The 15583-nt window shown below is 47.1% G+C and overlaps 3 protein-coding genes across 3 annotated transcripts; 2 read left to right on the forward strand and 1 right to left on the reverse strand.

Annotated features, from left to right (window-relative positions):
• The first annotated feature begins 6169 nt into the window (after nt 1-6169).
• On the forward strand, nt 6170-10839 carry GGS25DRAFT_529422 (uncharacterized protein). Its single transcript, XM_049265286.1, has 3 exons — nt 6170-6949; nt 7349-8607; nt 8884-10839. The coding sequence occupies exons 1-3, from the start codon at nt 6901-6903 to the stop codon at nt 10759-10761; spliced, it is 3186 nt and encodes a 1061-aa protein (XP_049120462.1). The 5' UTR covers nt 6170-6900; the 3' UTR covers nt 10762-10839.
• An 800-nt stretch (nt 10840-11639) lies between these two features.
• Nucleotides 11640-13062, forward strand: GGS25DRAFT_141062 (RNA 2'-phosphotransferase, Tpt1; the record flags this gene model as incomplete). The annotated part of the gene is made up of 2 exons (XM_049256308.1): nt 11640-12254; nt 12422-13062. Coding segments are annotated over exons 1-2 (851 nt in total), but the record flags the coding sequence as incomplete, so codon positions are not given.
• A 644-nt stretch (nt 13063-13706) lies between these two features.
• Nucleotides 13707-14989, reverse strand: GGS25DRAFT_518588 (uncharacterized protein; the record flags this gene model as incomplete). Its single annotated transcript, XM_049263564.1, has 3 exons — nt 13707-14278; nt 14381-14604; nt 14736-14989. The coding sequence occupies 3 exons, from the start codon at nt 14987-14989 to the stop codon at nt 13707-13709; spliced, it is 1050 nt and encodes a 349-aa protein (XP_049120464.1).
• Nucleotides 14990-15583: the final 594 nt, after the last annotated feature.

Raw genomic sequence — 15583 nt, forward strand, 5'->3', positions numbered from 1 at the left:
CCTATGTATGTAACTATAAGTATGTAATAGGTACTTTTTAATCATGATGTTCAATGTTGCGCTAAATATGTAAGAGAGATCAATTATTACCTCAATGTTTCCCAGCGGTTGCCCTCCTGCTGCTGATGAAGCACTATCACCTTGACACATAATGTACATCTCACAACTAGGGTGAGATGCGAGTTCTGAACTGTATGTTGTCTACAAGATGCGGGTGGTTCGTTAAGTTACTAACAGTTAAAGCGTATTGCATTCTGACTGGTCTATTTGGACAAGGGGTTTGCCTTTGCGAAACGAGACATTGGCCGAGACAGGGATGGTCAATACTAGGTATTCTATTAATAGAGGTCTGCAGCTCAGTAGGCGCCGATGATCAGCCAATCAAGAGACTGGTGCCAAATTTGGCCATGCAGCTGATAATTTCACTTCACCAATCGTTTCTTCTCAATGCCAAGCAGAAGCCGGAATTGGCGCATGTGGCTTGCCAATTTATGAAAATGCGGCGATACTCCAGATGTCTGTATAACTCAAGTTTCTATGTAAGTATATGATATACTATGTAATAATGTATGTATGTATGTAACTACATAGATGGCAAATTCTACATAGTTATCTATTCTAGGCCGCAAGCGGCTCTTTCAATCTTGAATAACCTGCAAGATGGATAGTCGCTTACATACATACTATGTATTAGTATGTAGTAGTATTAGGGAGGTGGCCTAATACGTATCTACTAGTTTAGGTAAATACATCTATACATACCTACCTCCCTATCTAGTATGTCGTATATAACCATGTCAAGGCATTTCATGGGATTGATCCAACTGTCTGACCGGATGTCTACCTAGGTAGGTAAGCAGGTATAAAATGTTACAACCTCTCTCTCCATAGTTACCATTTTATTTATTCTTCCCTCAAGACTAAAATCCGTCAGGACTTCACACTTCGGTCAAGAACGAGGAACCTATGAACCTATATGCCCTTACTTGAAGCAGTTATCCTTATACTACTATGTACGTAGGTTGAAATGCCAAGATGAACGTAAATAGCAACTTGCCTAACGGTTAGGTAACTACCTATCTACTTACATACTCCCGGTAAATTGGGGTTTTCAAGATCATCTAGCTCTAGGTTCCAAGATTCCTTCTAGTCTGAATACCCACGCAAAATCCTCATTTGCTATATTTACCATCTTTACTACGTAAGCAAGGGACAAAGGAACGAAGGGACGCGAGTCTGAGTCTCCGTCCGTCGTTTTACTTGACAAAGCAGGTGACCAATCATGTAATAATTAAGGTTTATAAAAGCTATGGCTGTGAAGCCCCTATTCATTCAGAAGAGTTGACAAAGGAAAAAAAGCATATGAATCATAAGTTGCCACTCGAAGTGCAGCAGAGCCTCATGTTTGTGGCGATTCCCCTTAGTCGACATATCCATGGTCTATGGCCTATGCTCCATGATCACACATGGTCATAAATATAGCACGTAAGTGGATTAATGAGGCTGATTATTATCTGTTTTGGACATCTGGATGTTGGAACCGTCAATAAGGGCACTTGTCTGGAAGATGTTGACCAAACAGCTGTGTCTATTATATTGGGCCTGTAAACTTACTTCGTACTCATCTAGCTGGCATGCTAGGTTTACATCTACAAAGTGGGAAGTGAAAATTGCGATTGTCAGTGTTGACGTCCAAGCGCGCTGTTTGGGAATACTACTAGTTTAGTAGTAGGCTAGCATCGACTTCCACATCACTGGCTGCTTCGGCTACTGGTGCTACTAGTGCTAGGCAGACCTGAAACGACCGCGCCTTGACTTCTTTTTTCTTTTTTCCCCCTCGTCAGAACTAGAAACGGATCTTAGTTCTTAGTACAGTAGTGACTCGTGAGTCTAGTGACAAAGTAGTGTACCAACTTACAGACCTAGGGTACTTAGGGTAGGATCCTTATACCGACTCCCGGCGCTAATAGGATTATATTTATTTTTGTATAACTACATTTTTGTATACATAAGTATCGTTATTCAATGTTGTCTGTTGCCGTGCCACTTGTCCAAGTCAAGATCAGTTCAAAGTCAGATTCGCAAATCATATTCCGTTCGACTACCGCACCAGGAGTTGGAACTCTTTGTCTGATCTAAATCACATGGTTCTCATTCAAATATGTCTGAGGATTTGGTGGGTTATCTAAGCACCTATATCCACTGACCTACTAAAGCTTCGATCAGTGAGACGATGCTTGCATGTTTACATGCACATGTGCGTAGATTTAATAATAGATAACTTGAGTTAAAGTCCACTTTCACATGGGATAGGTTTACTGTTTGTCTACTTGCTGGGTCACTCACTGGGTACCTCGGCGTGTGGCACTCACACGACCTACTACATAGGTAGACTAACGGCCATTTAATGAAGCATCCCAACTTCAGGATTCGTAGCGCATCTGGGTCAAAATTATGGCTATCTTGGTTGCTTTCTTAGCTAGTTCATCTACTGCCATGTACTTATACATATGTAGACTGTGTGAACATCTACTCCGTAGTAGCCACTAAAAAGAGAATTCGGCCCTCCACTCTTTAGGAGACTCGAAATCATAACCTCAATGTTGGGTCTTCGATCTCTCTCCCTACATAGTACTCAAACCATCAGGGATCTAACAACACCAACAATGCCAGCATGCGACTAAGTCCCGGAATACTGGTTAAGGCTTGATGAAATTATAGTAATCAGATCTGCTGGAAAGTGGGAATTACTTGAGCAATGAGAAGTTGAGCCATCTGTCGTACCCTACCTAACATTTATCAGGTAGGTACGCAGTAGTAGGTGCATACGTAACCTCGGCCACCAGTGCTCTATCGAGCCAGTTCATCCGCACTCGGCCACCTCCCGGCCTACACTACACTAGGCCTCCGATTTGGACGGATCATCCCGGGATGATCACTAACGATGTCCCCTAAAACATAGGTAGTTATTGCACAGTGCCTCTGCAGCGATCCTCGTTCGATGCCATACTCCCGTTGAAGAGCATCATCAGTTGCTCCAGGGCGGCATACGAGACAAACACACCTACCTAGGTATAGTATGTAAATACCGTTGATTGAGGCTCAACTCTGCATCATCCTGAAACATATCAGCCATATCAGTTCGTGTAAAAAGTTTGATTAAATGAGTGTTATCCCCCCCTGCTGCCACGGACTTTGTCGCCTTAGCCAAGGCGTTTGATCATCTCCAGGCATATGGAGAGATTTCCGCATGCGGCTCACGCGATTGTTCTTCCCGATTTCAAGAGCCCGGCGACCCTTGTGGCTCTCCGCCAAAAATTACTCTGATCAACCGTTGGTAGTTCTCCTACCGTATGTATCTACGGAGGCATGTATTGCATGTATTGCATGTATTACATGTATTACATGTAGTACATGCAATGTACATACATACTAGGTATGTAAATATACCAAGGCTGTGAACGGAATGCGTCTTATTTTAAGGGCTCTTCTTAAAAAGATACATTGGCCCCACACATAAAATCTTATGAATCCAAATGTATCTTCCTTATCCCTTGCAATCAATCTAAACTGAATACGGCTAGCCTAGCCAACAGCTGACGACAGCTGTAAAGACCTGTCACAGCTGTAGTAATTTAAATAAAATGGAAAGAAATAAAATAACAGCTGTAATTATTAAAAGACACTTGTAATAATTGAATGGTAATTGTATTAATATTTGAAAATAGCTAGTTGCGTAGTTGGCCTGCCAGCTGTAATGGCTTGTTTGCCAGCTGCGTGGGGCTTTAAAAGGGCTGTCAGGGCTTGTGCGACGCTGTAAGAGGCTTTTCTGTAAGCAAGACAGGTTGAAATCAACCTGTCTTGCATACAGGAAAATAAGAGCTCTTTTGTGGGGCGCTAAACCCCTTATAGTTTAGCTTTGGACCCGATTTAAACAGTACATTGCATAAAATAAGAGATAGGTCTTACAGCGTAGTACAAGCTAATGACAGGGGTCTTAGAGATTTGTGCAAAAAAAAAAGGTGCTCTTTTAGGTTAAGTTCTTTTTTTAGCGTGTTTTTGAATATTTTGTGCAAGGGATCCACAAGCTGTAAGGACCCCTTCTTAAAATAAGACGCATTCCGTTCAGGGCCCAAATACTGCTATAGTCGTAAGTAGATTAATCCGGGAATCCCTTCATATGTATCTACAATCTATCTAAGATTGCCATTTCTCGTAATAATACGGTCCCGGATACTAAAATCTGGTACGGCTGCAACGACTACATACGAACGTACATTAATGTGAACCTAGGCATGTGCATATGCATTCGCCCATTTTCCCCAAAATAAGGTGAACTCCATGGACAAAATACATCGTGGTAGAATGAAAAGGAAGCCTTCTCGATCCATTACCCAGCAAAGACAGCCCAGTTGGGCACGACAAGTCCAACCCCGCAATGATTGACAAGACGATTCCTTGCATCTGCGACCACCAGACTATGTCTAGTGGACGTACTGTAGATAGATAGACCGTAGGTAGGTATCTAACCTAGTGCTTACAGGCATGGGAGAATGCAATGCACAGCACAGCACACCTACGATGGGTCTATCAGCCAACGTGGTTCAACAAAATTCCTGTAACGAACCAGGGGGGCATTTTTGAGGGGATTTCCTCTGGACCTCTGCAACCGACCGTTAATTTCTTGCAGGACTCCGCATAACTAAAATACCAAGCCCGCAACCATCTACATACATCCCATATATCGATCGTATCCAACCAACAAGTCAGCCAGGTTTTTACATTCTTAGGTCCGTTGGCCAGAATCGCTGGATTAGGTGATTACCAAGTGCATGTATGTATAGCGTTCTACATATATACATGTATGCCTTCAGTGTTGGATACATATGTAGACAAACATTAACCAGTCATGAGGCTAATAACTGTAGGACAAGGCGGAGAGATAATCTTCTTGTGTCCCTAGTCATATATCATATTTCCTCCCAAGATTCACATATATGTAGCACAACATAGTAGGCACAGATTTATGTACGTTGAGTCGTTGACGGCTAAATCCGTATTGTTCGTAACTACATGGTAGATAACTACCAACCTAGTACCATGTATATGTGTGTCCCAACCCCTGGCTACAAGCTCGAGCAAGAGCCTTCAACCCAGAGTCTGGGGGCTTCACACACACGCCTTCTATTAACTATGACCAGCCTCCTCATTACCTAGATGGATATCGTCATTTTGATTGGCCCCTACAACTCGCACGTTCGCACGCGCGACATCTAAAACCCGACAGCCATTATGATTGGAGCTTTTTTTTTTCTCGCCTTGCTCGCTTGATCTTTTTTACCTACCATGTAGCAGTAGTTAGCAGTAACCTACTCCAAGCTAGTACGAACGGAACTGGATGAACTATTGCAAGCCCAAGCCCTTCTAAGTTCTAATATGCTAATATGCTAATATGGCTTTCCACCAACAGGTTTGGGCGCTCACCGCCAACTTTGGCTGAAGTGAAATGAACACAAATTAATATGAGGGAAGTCGCTTATACCTGAACTACGACGAAGTTTGTATTGTACATGTATATTAATAAATGTAAACCACTTTTATATGTACGTATTTACATACACACATACATACAGCATACATGGTACTTTATCTTTCTCCATTATTGACGAGAGCCCCTGAACCATACTTTGTACGTCCTTATACATCGCAGATCCTTCCGTTAGGGACCGACATGGGCAGCACAGACGGTCCCGAATGTAAAGGAAGCAGTTAAGCAGTTAATGTAGGGAGCAGGGACGGCTATGATGATGGTGCCAATCTCATGGTCACGGACCTCATCTAGGTATCAGATTACCCATGCATCCAAGTGGCTTCTTAGTGGCACTCGGCTGTGATGCGTGGTTGTGTGTGGTTGTTTCCCGGCGGTTTTGTGTCCCACAGCTAGTCTGTTTCTTCTTAGTGCCTCTTTTTTCCATACTGGCGCTCCAAGCTCATCTTGTAATAACTCTTCTTTCCATGACAGTCATGACTGCGAGTCCGGCTCCGTATGTACACGTCTAATCCTGATGTACGGCCTAGCCTAATTTGGGCAAAGAGAGGAGATGTCTTGAAGGAAAAGAGCAAGTAATAGGGCATGATCATATGAGTATATGGTCTGTGGGCAGGACCAGATGGGACCAGAGGGGTTAAATAATACCTACATACATGTTAAACAGGTTTCCCTACTGGATATTGTAGTTCTGGTAACTTGGAAACATTGAACAATAGATGATACCAATGTTAACTTAGGTTTGACCTCCAACGGGCCATGTGCAATGTCCATCATACCTTGACCTTCCCATGACACCCCGGCTTAGGCTAGACGTTCGTGCTGTTACCTGTGTGTCCCTGCCCTGGCCGAATCTGAATATGATCGAGGATCCCGATTCACTCTTGGATTTCTCCTAAAACCTTTAGCACTAGAATCGATCCTCGGTCCTCTCATACCATCCAGTCGCTCATTATTTGCAAAACTACATTCCTTCCATTTCCTTTCTCTTTGTCGTGGCCGTTTCCGTGATCACGACGATAACCTGTGGGACCTACGCAGAGCGATAAGGCCATCAAACTTCTACATCATCGATCGATTTCCTTGATTTTTAATTCATGCAAAGCACAAAAAAAACAGCGTTTCGAGCCCTGGCGATTCTGAAGTACGAGCTAACTAGTGCATACCGACCCTATTGGACGAATAATAATACGGCATTTCGATTTTTTTTTATGAGAAGCGGTGGACGAATACCAAAAGCATAGTTGGCATATTATAGCATTGTATGCATTATACGCACGCATTATAGCTAGGAAAGAGGGAAGAAAAAGAAGTTTAAAAAGTTGAGACAAGGACGAGGGAAGAAGGACGAGATGGAATCGAATTCTAAATCCGAGGCAATCGAAGCCTCTAATGGTAATGGTAGGTAGTCATTTCCATCTTTGTTTTTTCCCTACCTAATTTTTCCTATTCTTTTTATTTTTATTTTTCTTATTCTTATTCTGCTTTATTCTTACTTGTTAATTATGTTTTTCTTATTTGTTCTTTCCAAACTCTATTGTATAGTGTGCACTCGGCAGGAACATCATCCCTACTGTATACCCAGTAGGTTACTGTAGGACCAGTGTAGGTAGGTACTGTAGGTAGGTAGGTATCACAGTTATCAGTACAGCGCTATCCAGCGCAAAGCAAGCGCAAACATTAAGCGCAACCTTTTTTTTTTTTTTTTTCTTTCTTCTTTCAATTTTGGTTATCTTTGCCCAGCAGTGACTGGAGCCACCAAAGTTTTTCACTAACCCAATAAATCTTATGCATAAACAGGTACAGCATCAGCAACAATTGACCCATGCGCGTCCTCCCTTTTACCTTCTCCAACCACCAATTCCAATTCTATTCCCGCTCCCACTATCGCGTCCACAAATCCGACAAATTCTTCTACACCCTCTAAACAACACAATATTCTTCTACACGCACACCGACAAAGTCATAATTCCTCTAAACTCCCCGCCTTTCGCTTTGCCGATCGGAAAAAAGAATCCATACAATTGCCTTCGCTTCTGCAAAGCCACCACATTCCACCCTCGCCTGTCTCACCTGATCCGGAGCAATACACCGAAGCGCAATCAGCGCAACCAGTGCAACCAGTACAACCTGCGCAGCCAAACGCCGTCCAGGATTCAACCCCACCAGTCGCACATAATCATCGCAATACTGGTCATACTATTGGTAACGATACTGACTCTGTCTCACCCAAACAATTGCCAAAAGACGTATCGAGCCCTCTCAGGTCTCCCAGGTCTCGGGCATCCACCTTCCAATCCCCCACTGCCCTATTGACTGCCACATCGACATCATCCCACAACGTAAAAAGATCCGCTTCCTTGGACTCTACTGCTACTGCCGCTGCCACGACTGCTGCTACTGCCAATAACAAACTTACCTCTAGTGCGATCAGCGGCAAGTCGCCCACCGATTCGGCAGTCACCATCATCACTGCACGACGACCCCGTCATAAACGTGCCCTTGTCGTGGGCGGTTCGATAAACGGGACTGCGTCGTCTCAGCGAATGCATGCGACTGATGATAGTCAAACTGCGATATCAGGAGAAGAGATAAGTAAGGGGCCAGCGCACGGGCAGCGGGAACTATTGCTGCCAAAGACCATTCAGAAAACAGCAGCGACAGATGAAAGGAGGAGCTCTATGGTGAGAAGACCACCTGTATCTTACAAACCGCCTGCGAGTTCCAATAATTCAGGCGGAACCACATCTATCCCACCTATTCGATCATTCCGATCTTCCGGCGAACGACGGAGTCTTGTACTCGACATGAATGTCCGCAACGCTCGTCCCTACGATGGGGGCGATGACTACGGTGATTCAAATCATCGCGACAGAACATTGCGTGCATTAGAAGGAAGGCGTTACGAAGATGCATCGCAAATAACACCGCCTGACTCAGCAGGAGATCGTCCAGATGGTGATGATAGCGGAGATCTATTTCTAAAGATTGCTCGGGAGGACTCTTTACGACGCGGTGCAAATAGGAATGGAAACTATGGGGACAATCAAAGCGCCCTGGTAAGTTGAATTAATTATCTCTTCCCCTTGTTCTGTTTCATAGCGCACAGAAGTGTCATAGCACAACCCGGATATGCCTCTACCCTCTGCACTAGCCACTACTGCCTTTTGTATAACGCGCGCGTGCTTTCAAGATCGTCGCGCTCCAGAGATTACTATACATCTACCCGCAAATTGCTTGTTATCAATGCTTTTTTGATACTAAAGCCACTTCATTTTTTTTCTTATTTGATAATCATCTAATAAGTTTCTCCTCAATTAACCTCTTTTTTTTAGTCTCGCGTCTCCCGAAGTAGTCGGCGACCTCTCTCCATGGGGGTTTCTTCATACCAACCATCGTCACCTCCCCAGATGACGCGACGCTTATCCGACCAGGAAAGTTCCCGGTCAAGAGGTCCTAGTGATGATCAATCAGGGGAGAGAATTGCTCGTACTCTGACGTACAGAGGAGCCGTCAGGGACAGATCTTCTGAGGAGGCTAAACCTAAAAGCACTAGCACTCCCTTTCGTGCTTCTCCATTGACGCCGCGATCGTTGACCTTCCAAGATGCACCCTCTGAGCAAGGCTCCGCTTACAACAGAAGGAAAGGCTCTGTCGACAATGGCAGTGGCGCCCCGTCTCGCATATCATCTCTAAAACAATCTAATGTCAACTACAGCCACCCTCGTACCTACAGCTCCTCGCCTCTCGTACCAAAGCCAGCAGAATCTCAAAAACACGATTCCCATGCAGATGATGTTAATCATGGTGTTGAAGGGACAAATTCTACCACATCGACTGCCGCCCCGTCCACAGTATGGGATGAGCTCGATGATCTCAAGTCCCGCATCCACCGTCTAGAACTAACTGGCAAACTTCCTCCAACTTCAGGCGCCGCCATGTCGCGGGCATACGAGGAGCGACCACCCACAGCCCACACTAACGCCACGACCCTCTCTGCCTCCCCCAAACGTGGCTCCGGAAATGCTGTGCAACCACCAGAAACGAATACCACGCAGAGAGAGGCTCATCCACTACTCCACTCGGCGTTGACTAAATCAAAAGATTTTCTTAGTAGGGAAGTCTTTGAAGCCCTAGAAACAGCTGCCAATGATGCTCTAGCCCTCTCCCTAATGATGGGCATGCCTGGTCAGCCAGGCCCTATTGCCAGTGGTGCAAGTAGTATTGGTAGTGGTACCACCGTCACCGACCGCCAGCTCAGACGAAAGGCAGATAGTATTTGCCGCAGTCTTACAGAGCTATGCTTGGCCCTTAGTGAGGGGGTAGCACGAGGCAAGGCACAGCAAGTGACTACGCAGCAAGTTACCGTGCCAGCGCCGGAGAACCCCCCGGCCAGCCCTACCATTACAAAATTCTCGGGGATGGCCGCCGAAAGGCGGCCCAGTGTTGCAGATCGCACGATCACAGTTAACATGAGCCCGAGAGCCTTGTCCCGCTATGAGGATAGGCGAAGTAATACGAGTAGTTCACTTGCAGGGAGCTCGCTAGCGGCCCCACGATATAACACCACTTACAGTTCTACTGCGCCACCTACACCAACCGATACCACTGCAGCGATTGCAGCTGGGCGAAAGACTGCACTGCTGATATCTCGGAGTCGTCGAGCCGGGACGGAAGAACCGGAGGAAGGGCGTAAGTCATCTTTACTACGAACTCGGCGCGCTACAACAGAGGAGCCAGAAGACTTCTCTGACCGCAAGCCACCGGTGGTTGTCAGGGGTCGTCGTGGAACGCTAAACAACAGAGATGATGAAGGTCGTTTTCTCCCGCCCCCTCGCGCCATTACCGAAGTCCAAGGAAGCCGATCCGGAACAGGTCGCGAGTACAGCTCACAATTACCTGCGGCTCCGTCAAGAGAACAAGAGGCTCTGGCGTCTTCGGCTTTACCTCGACGACGATTCGGATCCTCGGCACTCAATACCAAATTAGTCATACCAGCAACTACGTCGACCAGTCTTACAACACCATCCCGTCGTTACTTTGATCGAACAACGCCGGACCGTGAGATATATAACGTGGCAGAAAGGATTGTTGAAGAAAGACCTCCTCCGCGGCAATACGCAATAGCTCGTGCTCGACACGGTAGTATCGACAAGCGAACGAACCGGACAGGTTTGGTTGCAAGCTCTCCCGTGAGCAGCAATTATCGATAAGGCCACGAGGAGGATCACGACAGGCTCATGACATTTGTAATTATAGAAGGTCGTTTGGGCGAAGGCATTTCCCCCTCGGCCCCCCAAAAACAGAGTAGGAAACTCGGGGGGGTTGGACGGATTGATTCCATTTGTTTTTTTGGGTTGGGACTTCTTTTATTTGGTATAATACCCCCTCCGCCGTTGCGAGATGTTTTTTCTTTCTTTTTTTAACGACTTTGTTGGGCCGTCATTGGCGAGGCGTGCACCGGAAAGCATTGTTGGCTGTATAGCAAAAGGAAGGATCAGGAATATAAAAGCCAGAGGACCAGTGTATATGGCATATGGTATTTGGTAGGGCAATGGAAGGGGGTTGGGGGGAGCCCAAGAAAGGGGGATTGTTTGCTTCGATACGAAGCCGGTCTTGAGGCTTAAGGGCGTTGTGTTATCATCATACGACATAGGCTCTGAAAGGCAGGCTTGATTGGTACAGTCGCCTACCAATGTACTATGTAAATAGGTGGCCTGGAGGAAGGGATGGCTCCTAATAATGTATGAATATTAGGGGTTTGAAATGAAGATAAAAACCATAACACCTTTATCCTGTTTGTTGCAAGCTTGAAGTGAAGAAGGGTGTTGGTTGAAAGTGTTGAGAGAGTATTTATATGGTTATTTTATGGTTATTTATATGGTGAGGGTAGGCTAGGTGAGGGAAGGTCCCTGGGTTAGGCAGGTTGAAGCCGATGACTCAGGTGGATTGCCAAGCTAATAGTGCTAACTAGGCGATACAGCAGTATCTAGTAGTATTACCCAGTAAAACCACTTCGGTGCCTAGTACTAGGTACCTATTACTAGTAGTACCTAATATGTCAAACAAGCACATTGCGGCTCGTTAAGCACTCCTCCCGCTGCGCTAACTTAGTCTAACCTTAGCACTTTTCAAGCACTTCACATTTTACAAACAGACATCAAATCACATGGTATTTATTAACTTAACCAAATTCCTGTCTTTTCATTCTAAGGCCTCCTATATAAATAGATACTCTTATTAGTATCTAAACCTCACCACCACATTCTCCCCACCCATCCTCTTCAAAATTCTATCTCTACGCTGCTCAGTCGGGCGTCGGTGCGGGCGCCGGTGCAAGTGCGAATCCCTGCCACTTCTGTTTGCGCCGCCGGTGCATCATCATCACCATCATCGGCACACTACCCCCACCAGTTTCTTCACCACCACCACCACCGCTGCCGCTACGCTTTCTGCTGCTAGTAGTGGCTTGTATAGTCTGCGGGAAGGAGCAGTGATGGCGGATAATGACGAAGGAGCGGCGGAACGCATGGGGGATCTGGCGCTTAGGGGGAGAGGGGGGCGTCGCGGGGGGAGGGGAGGGAGAGGAGGAAAGTCGGACCGCGATATGATGATCTCGAAGGCGCTGTCGTCGCTGTTGAGACATCAGGCTACGGCGGCGGGGGTCGAGCTTGATGTCGAGGGGTTTGCGCCGCTGGATCGGGTGGTGAGTTTCTATCTCTTTTATTTATTTATTTTTTCATTATTTTGCTTTCTCTGTTTTTCTGCTCTTCGGGGTGTGTAGGTAAGGGGTCAGGTAAAAAAAGAAAGAAAGGGGAGTCCGTAATGTAGTCCCACCAAACTAACAGCAAGACGGGGGGGTGTGACTAAAAGCTGCAATGGCCACGCATCCGCTCCCTCAACCCGTCCATGGACGAGATCCGGCACGCCGTCGCCGACAACGAGAAGCAGCGCTTCGCCATGAAGCCCAAGGACCCGGCCGCCATCGCCGGCGACAACGACGACCCGGCTGCCTGGCTCATCCGCGCCAACCAGGGCCACAGCATCGAGCTCGCCGAGGAGTCCGTGCACGAAGCCATCACCCTCGAGGCGGGCAATGTCCCGGAAATCGTCGTCCACGGGACTTACTTCGCCTTCTGGCCCGCCATCCTCGCCTCGGGCGGCCTGAAGAAAATGGCCCGCCAGCACGTGCACTTCGGCACCGGACTCCTACCCGCCGACGCTGGCAACGACGTTGGGGCTGGGGAAGATGGGAAACCGAAGGTCATCAGCGGCATGCGCTCCGACGCCGAGCTCGTCGTCTTCGTCGACGTGCAGCAGAGCCTCCGCGACGGCGGCATCAGGTGGTGGCTCAGCGCCAACGGCGTCGTGCTCACGGACGGCAACGACGAGGGTGTGGTCCCGCTCAAGTACTTCAAGGAGGTCAAGGGGAGGAGGCAGGGGGTGGGTGTGCTGTGGCGCGATGGGGAGAAGGTCGCGGATTTGCCAGAGGGGGTTGTGGCGAATGTGCCGATGGGGAAGGGGGGCAGGGGAGGAGGAAGAGGGAGGGGGAGGGGGAGGGGGAGAGGGAGGTGGGATTAGGTATACGGCGGGTTTTGAGCCTTGATGACTAGGTACATAGGTAGTATCCCAATATAAATAAGTATTGAGGAAGTCTTTGCTGCTATATATCTTTGCTTCCCACGAAGCTGCGTACCCCTATACCCCTTTCTCGACTTCTTAGGTACCTACTTTGCCTACCTAAGGAGAAAGTAGGTATAGGGGGGAGAAGAGATAGAGTGATGGTGATTATGATCTGTAGTTATAATGACCTCCATATGTCAAGTGCTATAACTATACCTAACCAGAAGTATATATCCGCGCAAGTAGATACCTAACCTAGGTAAATACCTGAATGTATTCAAAATAACACAATCGCAACCCTTTGTATATAAAATTCCAAATACTTTTTTTTTTTAAAAAAGGGGGTGGGAAGAGGGGAGAAAACTGGACGTTTTTACGTCCCCCCCTAACATACCCCCCTTTTTTTGATGTTTTTATAATTATCGATCCCAACTTCCATACACCCACCTACTTGGCATCCCCCCCCCACCCTCCTAACCACCTTCAACCCTAATTCCTCCGTTCATCCACACCCACGTCCTACCTCCCCACCCCTTCAAGCACCAACAGTAACAACAGTACTACTCAGCACCGCCCTCACCGCAGACGACAAGCTCGCGTTAATAATCGTAGTCAGCGTCGGCGTCGGCGTCGGCGTCACGAGCACCGTGACCGGCACCGAGGCCGTGACGGTAGCGGTGCTCGGCAGCGGCGTTGTGGCGTGGCTCGCTTCTACTGCCTCTTCCGTCTTCGTTTCCGTTGCTGTTTTTGGCTTCTTCTTCTGCTTCTTCTTCGTCTTTTCTTTCTTGGTGACGGTCACGGTCGAGACGGAGGCTGGGGGGGTTGAGGGGGAGGGCGCAGGGCATGTGTTGCTGATGGTGGTAATAGCAGTGGCGGTGAATACGGTGGTGGTGATGGTTTGATTCGCGGTTGTGGTTGCGGTTGCGGTTGCGGTTGCAGACGTGGTTATGGTGGCGGTTGAGGTGGCGGTCACGGTTGTGGCGTTGGCACTGCGAGGGATCATGGCGGGCACGGCGTTGGGGTCGTAGGGGACCTCGTCGCCTTGGTGGCCGAAGCAGCTGATGGTGCCGGTCTGGTCGACCTGTAGTATGAGGGTCCTGGGGTCGTCTGTTTTTGAGTAGGTGAGAGGGTAGTTCTTTTTTTTTATTAAAAATAAAAGCTCTCGGGGGTTTACTTGGAGATATATAGGTATGTAGATATTAGACTTACTGAGCTTGATCATATTCGGCGTTTCGTCAAAACGGGCTTCTCCTTTGCACTGGCATCGCATAGTCACGAAGTACTCGTCATCCGTGAAGTCCGGGGACTTCCAGGGACCGGTGTAGATTAGAGCGCACGACTCGCAGGTTTTGGAGAAGGGGCCTATACTTTCCGTTCGGAAGTGCGCGTCTGGGTTGGCGGGTAAAAGGACCGATTGGTCGTTGGTGATGCATCTGTAGATAGGAATGAAGAGTAAGTTATCTACCATGAGGTATATGCATTCTTTCTGATTCGGAGCTCGGTAAGGCACGGGGAAAGCAAAAGGAGATGTATGCTACGGTCAGGTACGGGCTGGTGAACTTACTTGTCGAGGTCTATTCTCGTCGTGCGGAGCTGGCCGCTGTTCCCGTTGTAGCATGTAGCCGTGAACTCGATACTAGGCTGTCTCATATCCTTTGGTAGCGAGTTATCCCAGTCGTGTCGTATTTCTCTGAGATAATACCAAGGACAGATTGCCGTGCTGAAAGTAACCTTGTTTAGATCTTGCCCTGCTCCCTGGGATGCCACCCCAAGACAGAAGAGGGCAACAACGTAGACGAAGTGAAAGATTCCCTTCATAATGTATGCTACCCTGGCTTGACTTGGTGAGAGACCAATCCCTTTCTTGTTGAGATGACTATGGGTGGGAGATTGTGTAAAGACCACACAGTAGATGCCGTGATACTGAGGGACGTAGTTGAGAATTATGAGCTTACTTAAGGACTTTGATTTATGCTAACTATTTAAGCATTAATGATCTCTCACATACCTCTGCCATTCATATATGAGCTAACAGGATGAACTAAGTTTAGGCTATTAGTAGTACCTAGTGGAGGTAATTCAGGAGTGACGAGTGCTATGAGTAAAGGGGTCTGTAGGTATATAAATTCATAAAGGAAAGTCGTCACAAGGCAAACCATACTTTCTCGTGTAGCTATATTATCATAATAAGAATGAGGCGGAAGTTGGTCATCTCATGTCCGTCATAGTTATCATGACAGTGGCCTGTATCGGACAGTTGGGGATAATGACGAAGCTTTTCCCTTCTAGAATTGTGACACACATACATAGGTAGTGTAGTAGTCCGTTCATAGGCACTTATATCTAGTATACTCTTATACTATCGGGTTGAACCTGAGTCCCCTTTGTGACTAACGCAAACAACCTGCGAGT

The sequence above is a fragment of the Hypoxylon fragiforme genome (assembly GCF_022984875.1).
Source record: "Hypoxylon fragiforme strain CBS 206.31 chromosome Unknown GGS25scaffold_2, whole genome shotgun sequence".
NCBI lineage: Eukaryota > Fungi > Ascomycota > Sordariomycetes > Xylariales > Hypoxylaceae > Hypoxylon > Hypoxylon fragiforme.